Source organism: Callorhinchus milii, unplaced genomic scaffold (genome assembly GCF_018977255.1).
Source record: "Callorhinchus milii isolate IMCB2004 unplaced genomic scaffold, IMCB_Cmil_1.0 Scaffold43, whole genome shotgun sequence".
Taxonomy (NCBI): domain Eukaryota; kingdom Metazoa; phylum Chordata; class Chondrichthyes; order Chimaeriformes; family Callorhinchidae; genus Callorhinchus; species Callorhinchus milii.
The window spans coordinates 302,846-328,754 of record NW_024704784.1 but is presented as its reverse complement, the minus strand read 5'-3'; the positions used below and the strand labels follow the sequence as shown (position 1 = coordinate 328,754).

Sequence of the window (25,909 nt, the reverse complement as noted above, 5' to 3'; positions counted from 1 at the left end):
AGCAGGTCTGGCAGCATCTATGGAGAAAGGAAAGTGAATCAACGTTTTGGCTCCACGACTGTTCTGACGAAGGGTCATGGGCCCGAAACGTTGAGTCATTTTCCTTTCTCCATAGATGCTGCCTGACCTGCTGAGTATTCCCAGTGACTTCTGTTTTTGTTAATAATTTACCAAACCTGGGTGTGGCAAATTTACACATATACAAAAATCTATATCTTATTTAGTTTCCGGTAGGAGTCCTGTCCCCTTGCATCTTTACTGTGGAATACTGATCTGTGGTGTCCCATAGCTTTGTGGTTAGAGCACTCGTCTCGCAAACATAAGGACCCGGGTTTGATTCCCGGACAGGACGAAACCTTAGGCAAGTTTCCTTACTCCACATGCCTCTGTTTACCCTAGCAGTAAGTAGGAATCCCGTTTTTAGACCTGATTTAATTAGTTGTTAACTGATTGGAGGATTGCTTTCTGGGCATAATAATCCCACAAAAAAAATTGCTCACTCAATCCATGATTGTTTGTGGGACACTTGTGCACAATTGGCTGCTGTGTTTCGCCCACAAAATACACAGTCAATTCACTTTACAGTATATTCTGTGAAACATCTCAACAATGTGATAAAGTGCTATAATCAAATGCAAGGATTATTATAATTATATTCTAAACAATTAGTTTCCTGTAGAATAGGATTCCCATCACCTCGCAGCATTTCTGTGAAATACTGACCTATGACTCCGCGGGGCTGATATCAGATGTGATTGTACACACAAGAGGGATGAAGGTACCTTAAAGGGCTTTCTGAACAACAACAACAAGATTGCATTTATAGAGCATCTTTCACGTCGGGAGGACATCCCAAGGCGCTGAAAACGAGGCAAAAACTGTTATTACTGTTTGGTGTTTTGTGTCTTGCCTCACAGTCTGCAGCTTCATCAGGCTAAAATTCTGTGTATTTGTTTTAGATGTTCAGATCGCTGGAGTCTTACTGCCGTCTCTGTGTATAATGGGTGCTTGAAAAGCTCTGCATACGATGTGGGAGTGAGCCCTTCCTCTCACTTCCGCCCCCCCCCCCCCCCCCCCGCGCTATCATGAGACAGCTGTTGGAATAAAATAAAAGAATGTATTGCCCTTCCAGCGCATAGTACTTCTACACTTTTTATGAGATGTTTGGCATCTACAGAATGTCTACAGTTCTGAGCACCTAAGGGTTAGTTAACCACAACCAGAACAGCCACAAGTCCCCTCCCCCGCTGGTAAGTTGACATTTACCAGTTGAGAAGGTATAAATTGTAAAAGAACATTGTGGTCCATCCAGCTAGTAACAAAGTTTGAAACACCTCAGTTATTCAGGGATTTTGCTCATTGTCCGGGTTAGGCTGACACTCCAATACAGTGCCGGGGGAACACTGCATTGTTGAGGGACCCTCAGACGAGATGTTAAACCAAGGTTTCATCTGCCTATTGAGTTGGATATTAAAGGACCCAATATACTATTCGAAAAGAGAAGGGAGTTTTTTCCGGTGTCCTGGCCAACAATCCTTCATAGTCCTTCAACTCCTGACTGTTTATGGATGTTGCTCTATTCAAATTGACTGCCACATTTGCCTAGAAATATATAGCCACTGCAGTTTCCAGAAAACTTTGTAAAGCGCTTTGAGATGTTTTGACGTAATAAGGCTAGAATTACTATAATTATTATTTTGTGACAGAAGTACTGGCAGGCACACTAAATTAAATATTGCAGTGACCCAAACAGAATTGAGCAGTTTAGTCTTGCAGTCTTAGAAACTCCAGTCTTGCAATTTAATTATGTTTTAAGGACGAGGAGTAGGAATCTTTACTGCGATGGAAAGTAGAGGAAGTAAAAGCAAACTCTTTCCGTTTACTGGTTTGGAGTCTGCCTGCTGAAATCTTTAATAAAAATTAAATTTAGCATTAGCATACCACTTTTTTTAAAAAAACAATTCCACTTGTGTGTTTTTTTAAAGCATTCTTTCCTCAGTAAGATATAAATACTTCAGTGTTTCCATCAGCTGTTGATGTATTTTGATCCAAGTGGACATTATTATTATAATAATTATCCTTGCTTTTGATGATTATCATGTTGTTGAGATGTCTCGTACGCTTCACAGGATAAAGCATTACATGAAGGAGTTCTGGGCCCTGAACTCGAGTGTTCTGTTAACAAAACAGGACCGGATTTGAATCCCGGGCAGGGCAAAATCTTAGGCAAGTTTCCTTACTCCACGCGCCTCTGTTTACCATAGTAAGTAGGAAGCCGATTGTTAGTCGATTGGTGGATCTCTTTCCAGGGGTAATAATCCCCCCACACCCCCTCCCGCCACCAAAATGTGGTCACTCAATCCATGACTGTTGGGGCACTGCTGTGCACAATTGGCTGCCTCGTTTTGCCCACAAAATACACAGTCAGTCCATTTTACAATATAATCTTTGAAGAGCTTTGAGACATCTCAATGACGTGATAAGGCTTTATATCAAATGCAATGGTTATTATTATTAATAATAATACATATCACACAAACCTCCATAGAAATGGGAACATTCCATTCTGCACTCTTAGTCCGTCTTTCATTTCAAATTGTAGTCCAGCCTACTCCAGTGTTCTGGGACCTGTTCCTTTCTGCCATTGGGAACATGAAAGCCTGCCATGCTTGAGACTTTATTGATGAAGGGTCGTTTGCTTCCGCTTGAGATGACAGAGGTCTGCTAATGTTTTATGGTCAGCTCATGCTTCAGATGTCAATTTGTTGCAAATTTTTAGGTGAATGGCACTGAGTGTTTTGTTTACAATAGTGTGTGTGGGGCGTGGTGGGGGGGAGGAGAGAGAAATTGCATAAGACAGTAGCATCTTTGAAATGAATGAAGCCAATGCGGGTCGGCCAAGAATTTTAGCCGGAAGTCAAAACTAAGCCTCTGTCTTAACACCTGGAGATCACATCATATTCAGTCAGGGAGAACCTGACCTGGCTGATGTAATCTCTTATAGAACTAACACTAAATGGGACTTAAGTTAGATGGCTCCAGATGTGGTTTTGGCTTGTTTATGCAGGAAGGGATTACAAAGATTCCTTTTGTCCTGGTGCTAACATCCACAGGCCGTTGGGTTATCCTGCAGGCCTGCTGTGTGGTAAAGTGCAATTTGTTAACAAGATAAGTGAATTGCCAGATCCAGAGAAACAATTTCAACAACACTTAGCTGATATTTTGCTCGAGATAAGCCCCAAACCAAAACACGGCAGTTCCTATCGCTCATCGGGCAGGTGCTTGGACCACAGACTTTATTGAGAAAGACTTGGGATACTTTTGTAATCCAGTTGTTAGAATGCATTCAATTTCTCTGTTCATCCTGCTGACACAGGGGCTTAGCTACATTCTATGTTATTTACAGTGCTCGTACATACCTCATAATATTCAATCTGGTTCATGTCAACCAACAAGGGGGCTGGATCTTTTCCACTTGCTTCACAGTTAATGTAATTGGAGCTATGTCGTGAAAGAGATTGTAATGTCACTGTCTTCCATAGTTGACTCACTCCCATTAAAAGGAAAGTATTGCAAGACAGTTGAGGCAAAATTCAGATTAATTGGTTGCACTTTTATCTAGCTCAGAAGCTTGTGGGTTCAGAAGCTCGCATCAGGACTTCAGCTCATATTCCAGGCTGGTACTTAAGTGTGGTACTGTACTGGGGGATGCACTACATTGTCAGAGTTGCTGTCATTCAGAAGAGATGTTAAACTGAGGTTCTGTCTACCTGTTCTTCAGGTGGATGTCAAAGAATCTATTACTAGTCGGTAAGAGAAGAAAGTTTCGTTCATGCCCTACCCAACAAATCCTCCAGATAAACTGACCATTCACTTCTGTCGAACCTTGCTTTGTGAAAAATGGCTGCTAAGTTTCCCTGCAAAACTAGTCACTACAGTTGACAGTAATTATTTGTGAGTCTCCTTGAGATATTTTGATGAGCTAAGGTAATATATAATAATAATAATCCTTGCATTTGATATAGCGCTTTTCACATCTTCTAGCCATCTCAAAGCGTTTCACAGAATATACTGTAAAGTGAATTGACTGTATATTTGTGGGCAAAACGCGGTAAAACGTGGGTGGGGGACATGGTGCAGGTCAGAGCCCACTGAGCGGAGGGAGCAGACAGGTCAGTATGGAGAGGACATCTCGAAGCACTTCACTGAATGTAATGTAAAGTGAGTCACTTTCAGGAACATTTCATTCACTGGCTTCTAAACCCCCGGCCTCTCTCTCCACCTTGCTGTTTCTCTATCTGTCTTTAAATCCCACCTTAGAACCTGCCTCTTCAATTGCACCTATGGTTGCTTCTCTTCTAGCTTGTTTGGCATATAGCTCTGCAACTGTAAAGTACTCCTAGACGTTATCCTACATGACGTACTCTATATAAATGCAAGTTGTCACTGTTTGCGACTGCATATTTTGTAGGCAAATGCAATGACGAAATGCGGTGGTTCATAAATGGAAGAATTGAATACCTTTCATGGAGATACACAGAATCCTGTAAAACGTATCCCGAGAACTGCCCCACACATATTAAATGAATGACTTTGGCGTCATCCATTGTAAAAAGATAATTGTACTGTCTATTGCAGGCTGACATTCTCCTGATATGAAAGAGCTCTACTTGTGAGCTGTTACGAGTTAGGATGTTAAGCAGATGCCTTTTACTGACTGCTGGCTTGAAGTGAGATAAAGAGCTGATAAAATACCTCCAGAGGATTGAAATCTATTGCACTTTGCTGGATGGGTGGTAATTGATCAATCTCTGTCTGTGACTTAATAACTTATTCAGAGTAGAAGGTGAATCTACAAGCGCTTTTTTCTACTCGTATGAGCCTACGCTAGGGCAGGTTTTGCAATTTTTTTTAAAAAGGTTATGACTGGAGGCATACAATGCTCTGGCCAGGCTGCACCTGCAGTACTATGTAGTGTTCTGGATGTCATGATTGTGTGGGTTACCCAGACCCTAGAGGTGGTGCAGAGCAAAGCAATGAGGGTAATCCCGGTGTTATAGTAATAGGCACGCTACCCTACATGAGGGGCACTATGTAAATGCAAATTGTTGTTGTTGATAAGCTTATGAAGCTGTGGAGTCCTGTAGTTCAGTGGTTAGACCACTCGCCTCGCAAGCGAGAGACCAAGGTTCGATTCCTGACAGGGCAAAACCTCCCTTTTGCTCTGATCTGCTCTTACCCCACTCCACTGACAGCCCTCTCCACTCAGCTGACACAGGCCTGCTGGACATCGCCCATTCTCCCCGTGCCATCATCAGTGGTCTAGCCTTCAGTCATTACATACCGAACCTCTGGAACTCCCTAACTCTACCCCTCCACCTTATCTCCTATCTATCTTTAAATCTCACCCTATGACCTACCTCTTTAACTGTACCTATGGCGTCTCCCTCATCCAACCCCTCCACTGTGAAGCACTCCAAGACTTCATTCTAAGTGAAGCGCACTGTACAAATACAATTTGATTTATATTCACGGCTTCCTCCAGAGAGGAAAACAGATTCAAAGAAATCATACGTTGACCATTCTTTACTCTGACCATTGTTATGGTGGTCGTACACAGCCCACTGTTAAACACTGGAACAGTGGAAGGCAGTATCGGCGCCCACAGTGGAGTTTCTTGTAAGTTGAAAGTTGTTCTAGATATTATACTGTGTGACGGGAGAACGTCAGAGATTCTTTAAAGATCCCATTCCCTTGTCATGGCTGCATCTGGTTGTAGATTGTTTATGGAATGCCAGTTCTGACGTGCTAAGGGTACCTGTTGTAAAGTTTTACAGTTATGTGAGTGAGTTTGTGAGTTATTTGGAGCTGTTGTAATAAACAACATGTTTTACTCCCAGCTGTGGTGGAGATAGAAATTTAAACTAGCAGATTGAGTGCACCTTCAGGCATACCTTTTACCTTTTGGTCCCCACTCTCTGGAACTCCATCTACTGTGAGTCTCTCTGACTCACTCCCTCACTTTGTTCAAATTCTTTCCTCACCCCCGCTGGCTCCCCCCAGCTCAGATGCCCATCTAAGTCTATTGAGCGCTTTGGGATGTCCCCTCGACATGCAATGTGCTATATAAATGTAAAATTGTATTGTATGGTTATGTTAATGCACAAAACGTTTGTAAGGTTTTCAAGGTCTCCAACGGAAAGCCACGCTACCAATTTCCAGGTGACAGTATTGATACCTAAAAGAGAGTGCCTCTTGCCCATTGGCCAACAAAGCTTCAGAAAAATAGTTATCCACTTCATGGCAGTTTGCCATACTTGCCTATGCACAGTCACTACACTTGACAGCAATTACCTGTGAAGTTCTTTGAGATGTTTGTATGTTGTAGACACAATATCAAGTGTGAGGACTATTATTATTATTTCACTTTAACTGTTTTGGGGGTGACAGGAATCTTTTAGGCAGATATTACTCGTGTGTTGTAGATGCGGTTGTATAACAACCTTAACAAATTACAATTGTACAGCGCCTTTCAAATCAGGAGGACGTCCCAAAGGTTGGATACTTATAATTAGAATTGTTCCAGATTTTCCAACCTGCTGCTGAGTAAAAGGTCTCTGGTTGAGATGGGAAGGTTTCAGTCCTACTGAAATGTGAAAGGCTGCTCAGCAGGCCTCACCACATTACAATACAATCAGCTCCCATGAAGCAACAACAATAACAGCAGATGGCATATATAGCACCTTTCACAGTGGAAGGACGTCCCAAGGAACTGGACAATTGAGGGCTTGCCCTCGAACTGGGGGTTAGGTTCAGGAGGGGTGGGGGCCGATGGAAATGGGGTGGGAAGATGGCTGAAGTCGCGGTCAAAGAAATGGACCTTGAAGGAGGCGAGGGAAGGCGCAAAGCAGAGGGACTCTGGGATGGAATTCCAGAGAGCGGGGACAGAAAGATTGAAGGCCCGATTGCTGATGGTGGGGCGGGCAGGGTGGGGTCGTGAGCAGGCCGGTCAAACACATCAATAATGGAGCACTTCAATTCAATCAGATGTTCAATTTGTTTTTTAATCAATCAAATGTGTAAACCTCCGTGAGAAATTCAGTGCTAAATATTGATGGGAAACGCTTGTAGTCACTGGCTGGAGGGTAACCAGAAAATAGGAATGCGATCTATCTCCTGACACTGAGGCTAATGGCATTGATCTCTTTGTTGCCCTGACTGAGATCAGCTAAGTCGGCACAGGCCAAGGATTGCACTTGGGACTTTGTTGATTATTACTGAGCCACAAGGTACAATTATCTAACGAGTTATTTAGGAAATTTGTGATTCTTAATTTGTTACTTGTGTGTCCGCATCGTCTTTGTAAAGTGGTTGGAGACATTATACTACTTGAAAGCTGCTACATAAGTTATCCCATGTAAGCAAATCCAATCTTGTTCTTCACGAATTCTAAAGACTGTGAGGAACACAACAACCCTTTCTTTGCTCAAACATGCACTGCTGGCCCATTACTTGGGATTCATTTACATTGAGTGTTATTTAGAGAACGCTGTGAGGGGCTCAGCTCCTCAGAAGTTTCCTCTTCTGTCTACAACAACAACAACTTGCATTTATATAGCGCTCCTCACACTGGGTAACGTCCCAGAACGCTTGATAGTAGCGGAGCACGATGCTGAGCCGGAGGAAGGAGAGAAGTGACTGTAAGTACGGTCGAAAAGGAAGGTCTTCAGAGGAAGGAGGGGCCAGGCAAAGGGATTGAGGGATAGTATTCCAGAGTTTTGGGGCATAGTGGCTGAAAGCGCAGCAAATCTTTTTCTTAAACTTCAACATAATCTGAAGCATAAGATTCCCCACTTTAATACCTTTACTGTGTGGAGTTCTGAGTAGACATTCTCAGTCACCATATCATCTGTACAGGACGAACACAGAGAGACACCTGGGCTTCCAGCAGCTGTTCCCTGGGGGGCTGCAAGAGCGATATGGATGTTAACCCCTTGCACAAAGTGATCAGAAGCTTGCGATTCACTGTGTTATTGATGACTGCAAAGGTGAGTGTCTGGTCAGGGGCTGGTGTGCTAAGCAAACTGTACCTAGATCTGTCCAGATGGTGTAATTGAGATCTATACCCATTGCATTGGTGGAGAACGTGGGTCTGAACATGGGCCATTGATCTTTGGCTCTCAGTTGCTGATTGGGAAAGTGATGGATGGCCCTTCGTTATTGCTGCAATATAAAAATGTCAAAGAAGCATTGCCTTTGAGCTTTAGATGAAAGAGGTTTGATAGATAAACTATACCTAATAGACTAAACTGTCAGGTTTCATTTGCCACCTGTGTAGGAGCAGTTACTCTCCTGCGGTCTTGTTTTCCTGTGGTCCAGGATCAATTTTATCTGATTAAATAAGCAATCCATCCAGGGAGTCTTAATATTGGAGCGCATTGCAGTTATTTACAAGAGATAGATGTATTGTACCATTTAATGTTTCTGTATCATTCAACAATTTATATGTTGGATTCCCCCACCCTGACCCCACTTCCCAGGTTATTGAAGTCTATTTTGCGATTTTCATGACTCAGTGACCTGATTGCAACTTCCAGTTTTGCTGGATTTTGTAATTTGTGACCTTTGCAAACCAGCGAATTGTGATTTTCTGAAAGCTGCAAAAAGTGGGTGATTTGTTCGCCAGCCTTTACTCCCAATTTGCCCACGTACACACACACGTACATGCGCGTGCACTCGTACTCACTCACGCAGGAAAGTGTAAGAAACGACACATTGAGAAAGAAAAGATGAAAATCAACCATTTACATTTATGTAGTGCTGTTCATGGAACGTTATTGGATACAGAGGGCAAGAGGGAAGTGACCACAGGCATGGTAACACGGTGACCAAGTGGTAACATTTTAGGTGTGATTCAAAGACTGATACAGAAGGGACAAAATGGAGGAGAAGAGGAAGGGAGCTCCAAAAGATGGTGGTGAATCCTTTGCAGAATTCAGCAACTAATGGGGTGACCTGCATTAGGCCTATGTTTGTGAATGGAGGGGATGAGCAAAACAAACGCAATAGGAGAAATAATAATAATCCCTGCATTTGACATAGCACTTTTCACGTCTACTAGACGTTTCAAAGCGCTTCACAGAATACGCTGTAAAGTGAATTGACCGTATATTTGTGGGCAAAACGCGGCAGCCAATTGCGCACAGCAGTGTCCCACAAACAGTCGTGGATTGAAAACGACCAATTTATTATTGTTTTGTTTTTTGGAGGGATTATTGTTAGGCGTGTGGGTAAGGAAACTTGCCCAAAGTTTCGCCCTGACTGGAATTGAACCCAGGTGTCTCACTTGCAAGGCGAATGCTCTAACCACTGAGCTACAGAACTCAAATCACAGTGATAGGTCCAAGGGCATGAATAGACTTACAAGTGAGGGTGAGCAGAGTATGGCTGTGAAACCAGTATCACTGTGTTATCATATGCCTGTAAACTGTATTCGACATTTGGACATGTCGCTTGTTCTTGCTATGTTTTCCTGACGGTAAAGCCACTCCTTTTACTGCTGGTTACAATTAGCAATTTACTGTATTCCTAATTTTGAACCCATTCTGAAACGTTACTGCAGCAGAAATTAGTCATTTTGGGGGCCGAGTCAGGGGCTGGGAACAGCTTGTAGACTGTGGTTTGATATTTTGGTCATCCAGCAATTATAGTCAGAAACAGAATTGGGGTTTTGCCAAAAATGACCAAAACTGCTTCACCCACAAAACCACAGCACATCCCACATAGATGTCATTACAGCCCGTCCATTGTGACCCAGTTAGATTTTTATTCTTGTATTTTTATTCATGGCTTTTCAAAGGATTCAGAAAACGATAATAATCTGACCAATCTTTAAATTGTCACAGCCGGTCTTCCTAGTTTTATGACTTCCAGTTTTGCTGGATTTTGTAATTTGTGACCTCCACAAGCTCCCCACTCAACAAATGTTCTGTGGCCACTCCTACTGTACTCTTTTGCTCGTCCCCTCTGTTTGGAAACTTGGGTCTGATTTGGATCCTCCACCCACCATTAGTATCCTCTCGCATCAGGCCCAACAAACCCATTATGCTGTGTGTATTGACTGCCGTGTTACTTGTTCCTCATACTGTCCGTTCCACCATTGGTGGATAAACAACACTGTACACTATACATGTATTATACCCATAGTGTCTGGAATGTCCAAAATATCCTTGCTTCACTTTGACCATGTCTTTGAACAACTTTCAAATTCTCTCTCCTTTTTTGCTGCTGAGTTCCTTGAGCACTACCTATCATTACCTATCATATCTGTGAAGTGTTCTATGTTAGTGCACATTGTTAGATTTTGAATGTCTAAATGGTTGGGGGGGAAGACTTGTGTGTAGTTTTAAGAGTCTGGTTCCTTTCTGCAATGATTGCTGCCTATGTTGGCATTATTTGGACATTGATGTAGCTCCAGTGATTCACAGTAAATAATTCATACCGAGGGAATGTGGATCTGAGTATTAGCAGTAATGGATGATCTGGAGACCAAAGAAGCTGAGGGATTGCAGGAGAAACTTTGCTCAGGACATTTAAAATATCTAATTGCCTCAGTCACATACCTATAGCCAATGATCTGTATGTTTTCATATGAAGAGGACTTGCCTTCTTTCAGGATTTTTATAACACAAAAATAACCAGTAGCAGCCTGGCTTACTATAGTTGGTAGCCATCTCACCTCTGAGTCAGAAGGTTGTGAGTTCAAGGTCATATCGGGGCTTGAACTCACAAGTTTAGGCTGACACTCCAATGCAGTGCTGGGGATGTGCTGCATTGTTGAAGACACCATCCTTCAGATGAGATGCCTGTTTAGTTGTATGTTAAATACCCTGAGGCATCATTGGAAGAGAAGGGAGTTTCCCCCGAAATACTGGCCAACAGCATAAAACACCTTTACATACACTCACACAGTGCAGGTAAATGTGCTTCATGTGTATATTTAGATTTACTTATCAAACATCTACCACCATTCAGTGCAAAACTTTGTAGTCTTCTACTTATTTTTCTTTTACGAGATGTGCTTCTGCTCTCCATCCAGGTTGGCTACTGCTTGTCCTTTGCCATTATGAGCCCTGTTGGAGCTGCTTGTTATTGGCTGGATTTGCTTTCTTCTGGCTGAGAGCGGTTATTCTTTGGTGAGCTAACCACAATTGACAGTTCCCCTCACTATACAATATTGTTGGTGTTTCCATGGTGCTGAAAAATAGCGTTTTCACCCAGATTTACGCACCATTTTAACAGATAACAAATAAGCAGTAACCAAGGAAGTAAAACACACACAACGATCAAAAAATACTCGCACACGCTGCTTTCTGTCTTACCATTTTACTAACAAACAACCAAACAACAAAAGGTCAAAGTGCACATGCTACCTGTGCTATGTATGCTCTCTCGTTTTGCACCAACAAGTGAAACAGCCTATCAACATCCACCTTATCAAATCCTTTTATAATTTTAAATACCTCCATCAGGCCCCCTCTGAATCATCTTAATTCTAGAGAGAAAAGCTGCAACTTGTCCAATCTTCCCTTGTAAAATATGCTTGCTTGTCTCTTTTCAGCATTATCAGGTTACAATCAAATTGTTAATAAATAACAAAGAATTTATTTCTCTGATCTTCCATCCGTAGGGATTAACTGCAAATTAAACTTCCCTCAAATTCATTTTATGGATTTAAAGTCCATCTGTTTACTGAAAGAAGGAGATTGTATTTTTAAATCATTTACAACAAAGCATCTCAAAATGCTTCCCAAGTAATTAGAAACAGGAGTAGACCATTCAGCCCCTTGAGCCTGTTCCATCATTCTATAAGATCATGGCTGATCTATACCTCAACTCCAATTACCCACCCTTGCCCCATATCCCTTAATACTCTGACCTAAGAAATAGTATCCATCTCGGCCTTGGAAATGTGAATGGATCCGACATCCACAGACTTTTGGGGGAGAGAGTTCCAGATTTCTACTACCCTTTGGGTGAAAAACTGCCTCCTGATTTAGTGACAAGTGTGATGCTGATCTGTGGGTATTGCATGAAATGTCTTCTATAGTTATGGATAACTCTTTGCAGTAAGTGGAGTGTATCTTTATAGCTGGAGATCTAAAGCTGTTGCAGAAAACTCAGTCATTTATTCTTTTACTACAATTAGAAAAGAGAAGGGAATTTCTCCTGGTGAGACAATCCCCAAATAAAATTGGTTGCTCATTTCATGGCTGTTTGTGGGACATTGCTGCGTTAAGCGCTCTGAGATGCTGCCCCATGTGAAAGGTGCTATATAAATGTAAGTTGTTGTTTTGTGAAATTGGTTGTCATGTTCGCCACAAACTCATACAGTCACTGCACTTTACGTTATATTCTGTGAAGTGCTTTCTGATGTTCTCTTGACATGAAAGGCGCTTTACCAATTGAAAGGATTATTATAATTATCTTTATAGCTGGAGATCTAAAGCTGTTGAAGCAAACTCAGTCATTTATTCTTTTACTTGAATTACCATAACATAGATTAGATCCAAAAGTATAATGGATAAGTTTCAGACAAAAAAATGTCTTAGGCAACAGAATGTGATGTACCATTAGATGTGAACTTTTGAACAGTTCATGCTTAAAAGTTTTTTTTAAATAAAGTCAGCAATATTATACCGTTCCCATTAAAATTTCAATGTAAGTTTTGGCAAAATCTTGTGAGAACGCGAAGCTCAGCAGGGATGATCTGATAGGAGTGACTCAAAACGTCTTCTATTATTTTGGATTTGAAAATGAAGAGATAAATATGGTATCGCATTGCTTAGGAATTTCAGAATATTGCTTGTTGGTGTCTATGCTTAACAGAAAGACATGCAAATATTTTTTAAAACTTGGCATTCTACGCATAGCTTGAAGCGTGCAGAATCATTCAATACTGAAAGAATCAACACTAATAAAAGAATAGCTAATCTTACTTGCCAATCGGGAGTGTCATTTTTCACAGATTGCCCATTCTCTCCTACATGTTGACTTGTGTCCCATTTTGTCACTGCTCACTGTTGCCTGAGCTGAGCCACACATCATCACCAAACCTCCCTAAAATATGAGAGCAGCCAAAATCATCCACTACTGCTGAGACATAATTGATGGTCATTGATCCATTTGGACTGAGTGTCATGAACTTGGGCAACCTCTGTACAACCATCGGTCAATGATTTAGTACGAAACCTTATGTCACTGACATCCCAATTCCCCCTTCTTCTGAGCTGCAGTCTGAATGCGCTGTAAACACAAGCCATGAATTGTGATTGAATAACTGAAGTGTGCTGCAAATGAAGCGTTGCACAAAGTGTTGTCTGTCAATATGTTTCAGTTGAGTTCAGTTCAGTTAGGATGGCTATTGACTTGTACAAACTGCTAAAGTGCTGCCCTGAAGGACCAAAACCATGCCAGTGTTTACCCGGATTCAGACTCCTTTGTGCCCAGAGTTTATTTAGAAAGCATGTCTTCACGTACATAAATGTTCATATTCTAATTTCTATTTAACAGGAGTAAATATTCATCCCTTTCAAAGTATTTTTTTTTCAGAAATCAATTCAAATACAATGCATTTAAGTTTAATATAAAAGTGTTCTGTGTGATCCTGATGATTTGACTACACTTCAAAGAGTGGGTGTTTTGACTTGTTAAGTTTGCTTTGAATATTCTTTTGTGTAATTAATGTGCCCAGTTTATGTAACCACATTATATTGCAGCTGGCTTTTGGGTTAAAAGCAGCACACACCATATCTTCAATTAAACAGGCTACAATTTAGATTAAATAACTTCTTCCTGTTACGCGTGTTGAATGATCTGTCTCAAAAATTGTTTGTTGCCCTAGACTATTATCGAGTGTCTACTTCTCCACCTTTCTACAAGATACCTGTATTCGCCCTTGAAAATATGTCGGATGTATTAATCTGTATTATTCATGCAATTAGTTTCACCTGTGCTTATCTTGATGCTCTATTTGTACCACTGGAAATGGAGCATTAGAGTAAAACTCACAAGTCTGATCTGTATAAATCGTATAACCGCCTAAGTCGTACATCTGCCCAAGTCGCATCCCACTGAGCCACAGGACTCCGTAGTCCTGTTCGTGATATCCTCTTCTCTCGCCTCTCCTCCCTCATCCCCTCTCCTGCTTCAAGACTGACTTGAGTATCCTCTCGTCTCCTCCACCGGTTTCACCTCCAGGTCCCAAACAGTCACCTGCAAAGTATCCTAAGGCTCTATTCTTGGCGCCCCTCCATTTCCTCATTTATGGAGTCCTGTAGCTCAGTGGTTAGAGCACTCGCTTTGCAAGCGAGAAACCTGAGTTCAATTCCAGGCAGAGGGCGAAACCTTGGGCAAGTTTCCTTACTCCACACAGAGCCTAATAATAATCCCTCCAAAAACAATAATAAATTGGTCATTTTCAATCTACGACTGTTTGTGGGACATTGCTGTGCGCAATTGGCTGCCGCGTTCGCCCACAAATATACAGTCAATTCACTTTACAGTGTGTTCTGTGAAGTGCTTTGGGACTTCCTCCCGACGTGAAAAGCGCTATATCAAATGCAAGGATTATTATTATTATCATTCCAGAGTTTATATTCTATGCAAGTTTGACATAACTCATACTTTGCATATGTCATATTTACTCTATTGCTTCCAGCAGTGAAGTGCTTGCAGTATAGTGATATTTACTTCTTTTTGGGGATGGTCAGCTGGTTGTCTGATACATGTGGAAACACATCACATGCTTGAGAGTATCCAAACCAAACCGAGGGTTCCATGCATCCCACCTACACATGGAAATTCACAATATATTTATTGGAGTAGAATACGAACTTTCTCTCTGGAGAGACGCATCATGCTTACTCAATTCCGGAAAGTATTAGGCACAGATTGGCAAGAGCCAAGGCTTGGGGACCCCACAGTGTGCGTCGGGGTAACTGCTGGAGTCTAACCAGTTAAAACCACGTTGTGTCTGCTCTGCCATTTTTGTAGTTGACGTCAGCTTTTTATATTTCTATTCCATTTCTCTGCCTTTTCTCCATATTCCTCAATGTTCTGGGGGCCCCAGAGTGGGCATTGGGGTCAACATGTACATGCTCCCTCTTGGTGACATCACCTGCAAACATGGGGTCAACTTCCACATGTATGTAGATACACCCAACTCTCTCTCTCTGGTCCGAATCTTGCATTGATGTAGCGCCCCTCACGCAGGGTAGCATCCCCACGAGGGACATGGAGAAGGCTGGAGATAATCGAGTGGAAGTTGCGGGTTGCCGGTTAAGCAGGTCGGAGAGGTAGGGAGGTGTCAGTACATGAAGGGATTTGAAAATGAATCCGTTTGGCGATAAGGAGCCAGTGGAACCTGCGATAAGGAGCCTTAAACAGCTCAGTTGCTACATCCATTAACAAAGTTAAGTCGACCATGTCGCAAAATCCAAAATAGCAGTAAAAAAATATATCCAATGCAAATTGGGACGTTATTGGTTTTATTTATGGCCTTTAGGAATGCCGTAAAATAAGCGGTGATTCATAATGCATTGTATACATTAATTTACATGCAATATGAAATGTCCCAGATTTTACTCCAATCCTCTGCCTACAAGTACAGTCACTTCACATTTCGTAACCTGGGAAATGCTGAGAAATGTTGATATTACAGGCACTACATCAAATGCAAGGATTAGTATTACAGTATACGAAAGTTACCTAAATCTATGGTAGGGGACGAGGGTAAGATGCAGATTTGTCTGAGATCAGCAATCATCCTTAAATGAAACGTAGCTTAGTCATTTGGGAGACTGCTTGTCGATGATGGACAGTGATTGGTTTTGTGTGTGGAATGCTACCCAATATTTAATTTGCACTCATGTTTCTGTGTGACAAGGTAAGCTTGATTTGATTTGCCTTTTTGGAGGTTGCTTTAATGTATGTGGGACTGGGTTGGATGTTTTAATTCTATTTGTGGTAATGACATCTGCACACACCTGCTGTGGTGGTTTATTACAGATATAATCTGTTGCTCTTTCTGCTTTTCAACTGCTGATTGCCTCTGGTTCATTGCTTGCCATCTGCACACCTGCAATTTGGTAGAAGGCATGAATTGGATCCTCTGTCCGCGTTCAAGTTCTGATAAACAGACCATTACTAAAAGCGCTTTGCCCCAATTGCTTTTCGTACATTTTATTTGTACTGGGAATCATTATCAGACAAAACAATATTTTATGCACGAATACAGTGAAGCAGAAATGAGGGCTCGGTAGCTCCAAAGTGTCCAAATATCATATTTACCTATTTTGAACAAAATGTATTTCGAATATGTAAGACCATAAGACTATAAGACTTAGGAGCAGAAGTAGGCCATTTGGCCCTTCGAGCCTGCCCCGCCATTTAATAAGATCATGGCTGATATTCTAACCTAATTCCATTTACCCGCCCTATCCCCATATCCCTTAATCCCTCTATCCTTTAGAAATCTATCAACCTCAGTCTTGAATATGTTCAAGGACTGAGCATCCACAGCCTTCTGCGGTAGAGAATTCCACAAATTGACTACCCTCTGAGTGAAGCAATGTTTCCTCAACTCAGTTCTAAAGGGCTGACCCTTAATCTTGAGACTATAACCCCTAGTTTTAGATTCTCCAACCAGGGGAAACAGTCTCGCGGCACCTACCCTGTCAAGACTCTTAATAATCTTATATGTTTCTATGAGATCACCTCTAATTCTTCTATATTCTAGAGAATATAGGCCTAGCCTACTCAACCTCTCCTTGTAGGTCAATCCCCTCATCCCAGGAGCCAACCTAGTGAATCTACGCTGCATCCCCTCTACGGCGAGTATGTTCTTTCTTAAATAAGGAGACCAAAACTGCACATAATATTCCAGGTGCGGTCTCATCAAGATCTTATACAACTGCAGCAAGACTTTCCGACTCTTGTACTCTAACCATTTTGCAACGAACGCCAACATGGCATTAGCCTTCCTAGTTGCTTGCTGTACCTGCATACTAACTTTTTGTGACTGGTGTACAAGGACACCCAAATCCCTCTGAACACTAACACTATCTAGTCTTTCCCCCACTAGAAAATAATCTACTTTTTTATTTTTACTACCTATGTGAATAACTTCACACTTCCCCACGTTATACTCACTCCATCTGCCACCTCCTTGCCCACTCACCTAGCCTGTCTGTTTCCCTTTGCAATCCAAATTATTTTGATATAATCAAAATCAAACCTTAAACCCGGTCCTTGACCAAAATCACATTCTTCAATCTCTGGAACATTTCTCACTTGTGTTCCTATCTCACTACCACCAGAGCTTTAGGCACCTCAAGTCCATTCTCCAATGCCCTCCATAGCTCCAACCCTTCACAAGCTCTAACTATCCAGATGTCTGCAGCCCATATCCTCATCTACACTGGTCATCCATTACCCCTATCCTCGCCAGTCTCCACTGGTTCCCAGTATCTCAGTTAGCTTTAGCTTTAAGATAATCACCCTGGTTTGTAAATCATTTTATGGTCTTGTCTCTCTCTACCATTGCAATCTCTTGCAGCCTTGTTCTCCAGCCTGCGCTCTCTGCTTCTCTGACACTGATCTATTGCTTGTTCCTTACTTCCTCCATTTCATCATTGGTGACAGAGCTTTTAGCCACTAAGCCCCCTCTCTCTCAATATCCCATTGCCTTGTTCCTTTTCGCGCTTCTTTCAAACACTCCTTCAAATAACCATGCATTTGTTCAAGACCTTAAATGCTTCTTTCTCACTTTTCTGTTCAGTGCTCCTTATTGTCTCTGCAATGCTTCGAGAATGTACTTGTTCTGCATGCTCTACACAAAGTATTCTAAAGGTTATTTTGGATTATCCTCGCATATTCCTTCCAGTCTGTTACTAAGCTCTCCACACATAGAACTGAGGTTTCATAAATACACAATAAAGTATTTGAAACCCCTTTTGTTCAAATGGACCACTTTGGTGTGAACCAAAACAGTTGAGAAGCCTTGTTGGGTGTTAGACCAGTGACTAGACTACAGAAGTTATAATAATACTACTATACTAATAATAATGCTGGTAACGTAAGATATGTATGTTACTTGATTGACATAGTAAACTTCTCCTTGAACACAATCCACAATGATGGTTTGCAGTTGGATCTTGCTTTTAATTTAATTGGAGTCTTTTTAGTTATCCAGAAAGCAAAACTTTTTTTGTCGCTCAGTGATCTAGGAAAAATCAAAGTAATTTTCTTATAGTGTAGTGATTTTATTAATCCACGGATTGGAAATGCACATCGCCATAGTGGTTAGAACAATAGCTCGGTCCTTCATCATTATACTAAAGGTTGGTTGGTTTGTTCAAATGTCAGGTGAATTCACCTTAAAGCTTTCCTAGGTGATTGGTTTTCAAATTGAGGCAACCATTCTGTGGTGGTCTTGGTAGTCCCATTCCTGACCCAGGGAGGTCTGCATAGGTCCTAGACAGTGTTAATGACAGATCAGCCTGTTTAGCTTGATGGACAGACTTGAATGGGCAGACCAGTCACTGGGGGCAGGGATCCTTCCCACTCAGCTCCTGTTAACCCTAAAGGCCTAATGGGTAAGGTGATCCTATCTGGACAAGCAGCAGGAAACTTGTCAGACAGTGTTTTCAATAGTAAGATATGCAGTTTTAGTTGGTTAAACAGTTACCCCATTGCACACTCTGGCGTCCCCAAGCCTTCGTATATGTAAATGGCAAGTATATGTAGAACTTTTAATTGGATTTGGATACTCTTAAGCATGGTGATGGGTTTTTGCATGTGTCAGACACCCGGCAAACCCAAAACACAAACCTCCTAGTGATCGTATCTGTAGAACTATCTGAGCCTCTCCATTGCACTCCTGACTTGAATTTACTCCAAGGTAACCTGTTGTTACAACTTACAATTGGCTCTTTGTAGATGAGAAACAAACCCAAAAAATTGGCAACAAGTAGACAGGTAGCTATTTGGTGAAATAGATCAATTGAGGGATAGGGGGAGAGACAGTAATGTGTTTTTTTCCCTTTTTTTTACTTTGGAACCAGCCAAGTGATCTCTCCTAGTCCCATACATTCCTATGTTTCTGTAGACTTGTAAAGGTTATTTGAAACCGTGCAGATAATAGATCTGCGTGAAGCTATTTCTATCGTATAAAGTGCAAAGATTCCTCCCTGTAAACCGAGAGTGGGGGGGCTCTAATGAGTCCGCAGCAGAATTGAAAGGTCTAAAGATTAAAGTACGAATGGCAGTGCAATGAAAGCCACAGTTATCTGGACGGTAAAAATGAATGGCATATTTCCTTTGATGTCAGATACGCTGCCGCAGTACAGTGCTGCAGAGGCTGACACTTCCACGAGTCACTTTAATCTCTGGTATGGATATTCTTAGCCACTAGGGTTTGTATATTCTGGGTTTTAGCACAATGCTGGGTGGAATTGCCCCAATGGGGCAGGCTGCAGTCTTCCAAAAGGAACAGAGGACATGCTGAGTTTCAACTGTGCCTCTATTCCCGAGAGTGGTGCACTGTTACTGAAGGTAACTTAATCGTGTTGAGCATCAGATCAGACGTAAATAGAGAGCACACACAGGCTCAAAAAAATCTTTAGCGCATATAATAGCAGGAGACCAGTTATATTTTGACATTGTTAAATTCCCCATTCCTAAATTGCTGACGGAAAACAAAATTTGATGGCAAGTAATGAGTACTTCTGTAAGTGTTGTAAAGCTTTGAGGCTTAAAGGAATGTTTTGGTGTTATAATTCAAAAACAACAATAATTTGCATTCATATAGCGTCCTTCATGCAAGGTATCCTCTCAAAGCATTGGGTTCACCTGGAAAAGACGATTGACAATGATAGTTAAATAGTTTTGAAGTTCTAACTTGCTTTAAAATACATACAGTACTTCCCATTCTGAGAGTACTGAAAACATAGCTTAACTTGACTTCTACTCTCCACCCACCATGCTGCCGGCTTTTCACTTAGCTCAGGAGAACAGCCAGGTGCTATAGGAAGCAAAGGCGAGGCAATGGCATGTCACATTTCAGCAACTAGCCTGGAAAACCAAATGCAAGAATAATTATTATTATTATTAAAATACCACTTGGTGCTAAATTCTGTTTAAATCTCAGTCTTGCTCAGTAAACCAACACTGCCTCTTCAGAAGTACGTTCACTTATAGGCGTTCATCCTTTCCTGTAGGATAAAGGTTTTGAAATGCTCCACGAAGATAATGAGGATGAGAGACCACATCTGCTCTAAGTCTCTAGCCTTGGACTGAATGTTTGGAAGAGTGACCCAGAGCAGAGCTTTGGTGCCTCATAAAACTGAGTGGAAGGAGGACAAGTCACATTGGCTGCTTCTATGTATCTCCTAATGAGTGGTTGCAGAGACCTAGAGATAGGTTAAATCTGACTGTCCATCGTGCCTGAGGTACTGGTGGGTGGCAGAGAGAGAAATCTTAAAAAGAAGAAAATAACCATTTTAAAAAAATAAATGTTCAGTGTTTGTCAGGAAGGTGGCAGGAGAGAACAAATGCCAATTTTGTATCTTAAATAATAATATAATAATAATCCTTGCATTTGATATAGCATTGTTGAGACGTCTTAAAGCGCTTCACAAAATATATTGTGAAGTGGGTTGACTGTGTGTTTTATGGGTGAAACATACTTTTGCTGTGACAACAGCCCCTGGTGAGAGCAGGGTTATGAGAGAGGAAACCAGTCTGATGAAAGATTTAAAACCATAACTTCCAATTTTTTTCACATGAAAATAAGATAATAAACTATGCCAACATTGGCACAAGACTTGCCTGCCTTGTGATAACTTTGTGCTGTGAGGTGGTGTGGGTTTTAAACTGAAGCGGTGCTGAACAACTTAGGATCCCTTGGGATCGGTGGGGTAGCTGACATTCCGTGTCGACGCGGCGGGAGTTGGAGCCACTTTCAGAAACTTTGTTTTTCTCCCTGTTAATATTGTAAAGTATCCAATCGAGCAAATGCTACGGTAGGAATGCGAAGAGACATTTTGTTCGCGGTGCCAACATGCTGTACAGTGTTCCTCGCCAAAGCGAATGCAGAACCAATGGATTACTCGGCAGTGTATCTACTTACAAATGCTTTGATAAATCATCCGTGTTTTCACATGGCGCGGACAGAAATATGACAGGTTTTGAACCTTGCAGACTTTGCCTAGACTTGGCAAATATGAAAGCACACTGTAACACCTTGACATTGATTGGATAAGGTCCAGTGCATGATTTACTGACTGGGGATCAGGGATTGCAAACAATGTTCACATTTTCCAAATAGGTCCAATGGGATTTTATTACTGTGACTTGGCTAGCACTCATCAACAAAGTGACAAATGTCTCAAGTGGAATTCACATGGAGCCTGGCTGGTTTGAATAAAACTAATTCCCATAACAACTGTTCAATGCAACTGAGCAGTCTCCTATTATTTTAAGTTATCCATAAGGAGATTTCGATCGGTCACTCTTCTCATGTGGATTATGACCAGTTAAGGGTTTTGGTGTTATGCTGAAAAGGGAAGATGCCACACACGGAATAGAATGTAACTTTCTTTAAACAGTGAAAGGAAAGCTAACTTGTCAAATATACTATTGGGGGGTATCTGTGATTAAAACGTCTCAGGGTATCTGTGATTTTTAAAAAAATGTTTGTGTTTATGAAATAATAATTATCCTGGCATTTGATTTAGCATTTTACAAGCTCATTGAGCCATCTCAAAGAGCTTCACAAGATTTTACTGTGAAGCGTGGTGACTGTGTATTTGTATGCAAACACTGTCTCTGCGTTTAGAAGTCACCAGTCTCAGTGTAAAGGCCTCTATAACTAGGGAACCTCCTGCTTTTTTTTTAAGAGCTAAGTTGTGTCTCGTCTGTCAGGAGTGAATCGAGGTGTGACTAGACTGAGAAGGTTCTGTTTCACTGATCCACTGTGGAGTGTGTGCGTGCTGTTGGCACACCATTATTGACAAGTTTGCTTTCCTTTCACTTTTTATAGAATGGTGAAGCTTCAGGTCTGCACGGTCCAGTGATTCTTTTCTCTTCGGGTCCACTCAAGAATCGCAGTTAAAAACGAGTGCGGCTGAACCATGCTATGAGCAGAGGGCACACTGCTGGTTGCCTTGGGTTAGGTTTCCAGTCCATTGCCCTTCTTGGCAGCACGGAGCAGGGGTTGTGCATTGAAGCATCTACAGCCATTGTTGTTCTTTACATAACATCATGCCATCAATGCTGTGGCTTTCCCCCCACCCATTTGGGCCTGAGCCACAAGGCACGGAAACCTCTGCTATGAAGTAGAGAGATTTTGCGTACAAGTTTCTTTGGCTGACTGCAGATTTTTTGTGCAGAGGTGATACCCTTCTTATATTAAGCAAATTATGCCCTGGAAAAATGATTTATCTTAATAATAACAATACTCATAATCCTTAAGCCCCATGTTCACATTCCACTAATACTCTATATTGTGCTCTGAGAGATTTGCTGTTTTAAAAACAATAACTTGCATTTATATAGCACCTCTCACCCAGGGTAGCGTCCCAGAGCGCAACTTATATCCAATAAATTGGATATAAGATGTGCGACGACAAAGCACATAGAGTCAAACTCAATTGGCAGTATCACGTTGAGAGGCTGGTTGTGATTTGTGCTACTGTCATGTATCTTCACACAGCAAGAATCATGTCTTGCTCACTTTCTGATCACTACTTCACTGTGTTTTAATCACAGATACCCCCCAATAGTATATTTGACAAGTTAGCTTTCCTTTCACTGTTTAAAGAAGTTTTAGAAGTACAAAATCCAAGTCAGCTAGGATCAACAATCTGGTAAATTTTGGGCGCTCTAAAATGCTACATAAATAGAATGAACCTGAATTCAGGTGGAATTTCTCAACAATAAAGTCTTACACATTACTTTGGCTTCTGTGTGACTGTGGGGGAATTTTTTAGGTGATAATTCATAAACGGCGACCAGAATGGAGGTTAATATGGATGCGGTACATTCCGCCACATGTTATGTCTGCAGAGGGGCTCGAATCTCGGTTTGTGGAAAATAAGTGTGATTTGTCGAAAATCTTTTCCTAAACCTCAAATGATACGCTGTATATTAATTCCACTTGCATTTGTTTTATAGGAAAGCTCCCCTGTGAGCGTGCCGTAAGGAAGCAGCAACAGTTGAACAGCCTGGTTTCTGTCGTGACAAGCCTAGCTAGGCCTGGTGACACTATTGTTGATTTCTGTAGCGGTGGGGTAATGTAACCTTTATATACAGCTTTCTTTCCTTCTGTTTCACTGACTTAGCTGCAGTCTGTTTAAGCAGACTTCAGTCTTGGTTTCTCTCAACCTTTTTCTCTGAATCTTAGAATCATAGAGATTTACAGCACAGAAGAATCTCCATTGAATCTGCACTGGCTCTCAAGTAAGCTGTCCATTAAATCCCACTGCCCCACCTTATCCTCATACCTCTTCAAGCCTCTATCTTTCATGTAGCTGTCTACTCCCCTCTTGAAATCCACAATGGACAATGCTACTAACACCTCTGTAATAGAGATGTATAATAATACTGTGAAGCACTTTAAGACATTTTAACCATGTGATTGAGTGCTGCATCAAAGGCAAGGAATATTTTGTTTTATATTAGAGAATATACAGAACAGGCGCCTGAGACAGCAGCTTCCACAAACCTGATGGAAGTTTAAGGGTTAAAGCACAACTATAATTATTATGTTTGAAATTCAACCTTTAAAAAGTACATGTAAAGTAATGATAATTTCTTTACAACTGTCTTTTGAAAAGGCGATTAGACTCTTGCTTTCATAATACCGTAACTTTACAATTTACTCTCCTATTTTCAGTAATCCCGGAAAAGTGCTAGAAACTATTCATCGTGAGTTTGACATATTTAGGTAACATCGTTGTTTGAAGATGGCCCCTTTGGTTTAACGTGCTGGAGACTCATCTGTATTGTTGCATTTCTTGCATAGCATAAGCTCTCAAGAGTTCAGAATATAAATAAAGGCGTCTGGCTTGTCAAAAGTGTGAGAATGTGACTGTATTCTGATCTCAAAATAGATCAAATTCCACGGCTTGGCTGATTGACTCTATTCTTTATCCTGTATCCACAGGGGCATGTCGCAATTGTCTTGGCTCATACCCTACCATCATGTCAGGTAAGGCTTCACTGAAAATAGTTTTTAGAAGTGTAGCATTCTCTGCCTCTCTTTTTCTCTTCGCTTTACTTTGTTCCACTCTGCTGTTGAAGGTCAACTGGTTGGATGTGCTAATACTAAAAGTAACATGTGTCAGTAATCAGGTAAGCACGGCACCTTAGTTAGGCACAGTGTTTTTGAATGTCACTTCTCCATCCTCTGCTCTATCCGAGAGAGATTACCAGGCTTCTTCAGAATAGGGAGTTTCTTCTGGTGTCCTGCTCGACAATCCCCCCCAAATAAAAATTGGTCATTCGCTTCATGGCTGTCTGGGACATTGCCATGCGCAAACTGGCTGTTGTGTTGTCCCATAAAACACACAGTTGCAACACTTTACAGCATGTCCTGTAAAACGCTTTGGGACGTCCTCTTGGCGTGAACAGCACTGTACCAAATGTAAGCATTATTATTATTCAACCCGGTGAATTGCTCCCCCTCATTGAATAGCCTGCAGCAATTATGAGACTTGAATCTGCTAAGTGCTCTGGCCTGTTTAGCCTGTTGTTTTTTAAAAGCAGCTTTTAAAAAATCTAATTATTAGAAGGAATTTATCTTTTTTTTTCTCCTGTCTATTTAGATGGTTATTTGAGAAAAAAAACAGCCGGTAGGAATGGCATCATTGGTTTCTGTCTGCGATGGGGTATTGAGATACTATTTAAGAAGGGTAGGAGAGAGAAGATGGGGAACTGTAGACCAGTCAGTCTAACATCGGTGGTAGGGAAAATTCTGGAATCCTTAATTAGTTGTAGTGGGGTACTTAGAAGACCATAATATGATTAGGCAGAGTCAACATGGCTTTACAAAAGGGAAATCATGCTTAACAAATCTTTTAGAGTTTTTTGAGGATGTAACTAGCAGGTTAGATGGGGGGAACCAGTAGATGTAGTATATTTAGATTTACAGAAGGCATTCGACAAGGTGCCACATAAAAGGCTGCTACACAAGATTAGGGCCCATTGAATTAAAGGCAATATATTAGCATGGTTCGAAAAGTGGCTAACATAACATAACATGTAGGAGCAGGAGTAGGCCATTCGGCCCTTTGAACCTGCCCCGCCATTCAATCATGACTGATCTTCTAATCTAACTCCAGCTAATAACCTGACCCTGCCTTATCCCCATATCCCTTAATCCCTTTTGCAACGGGAAGAAAACAGAGAGTAGGGATAAACGGGTCCTTCTCAGATTGGCGGATGTGACTATTGAAGTGCCACAAGGATCCGTGCTTGGACCTCAATTATTTATAATCTATATCAGTGATCTAGACGAGGACATAGAACTTAAAATATCTAAATTCGCGGATGATACTAAGCTAGGTGAGAGAGTAAGCTCTGAGGATGACACAAAAAGATTGCAAAGGGATATAGATAGGCTAGGTGAGTGGGCAAGAAGGTGGCAGATGGAATATAATGTGGGTAAGTGTGAAGTTATTCAGCTATGTAGTAAAAACAGAAAAACAGATTATTTTCTAGAGGGGGAGAGATTAGATAGTGTTAGTGTTCAGAGGGATTTGGGGTCCTTGTACACCAGTCACAAAAAGTTAGTATGCAGGTACAGCAAGCAACTAGGAAGGCTAATGGTATGTTGGCGTTTATTGCA

At 41.4% G+C, this 25,909-nt stretch overlaps 1 protein-coding gene across 1 annotated transcript in view; it reads left to right on the top strand.

The window, feature by feature from the left end:
• The window catches only part of gstcd (glutathione S-transferase, C-terminal domain containing), a 77,107-nt gene that overhangs the window by 38,045 nt on the left and 13,153 nt on the right, over nt 1-25,909 (top strand). Inside the window, exons 6-7 of the mRNA XM_007908844.2 lie at nt 23,236-23,351; nt 24,227-24,271. Of these exons, the coding sequence (XP_007907035.2) occupies nt 23,236-23,351; nt 24,227-24,271 (161 nt within the window). The remainder of the gene's footprint in view (nt 1-23,235; nt 23,352-24,226; nt 24,272-25,909) is intronic.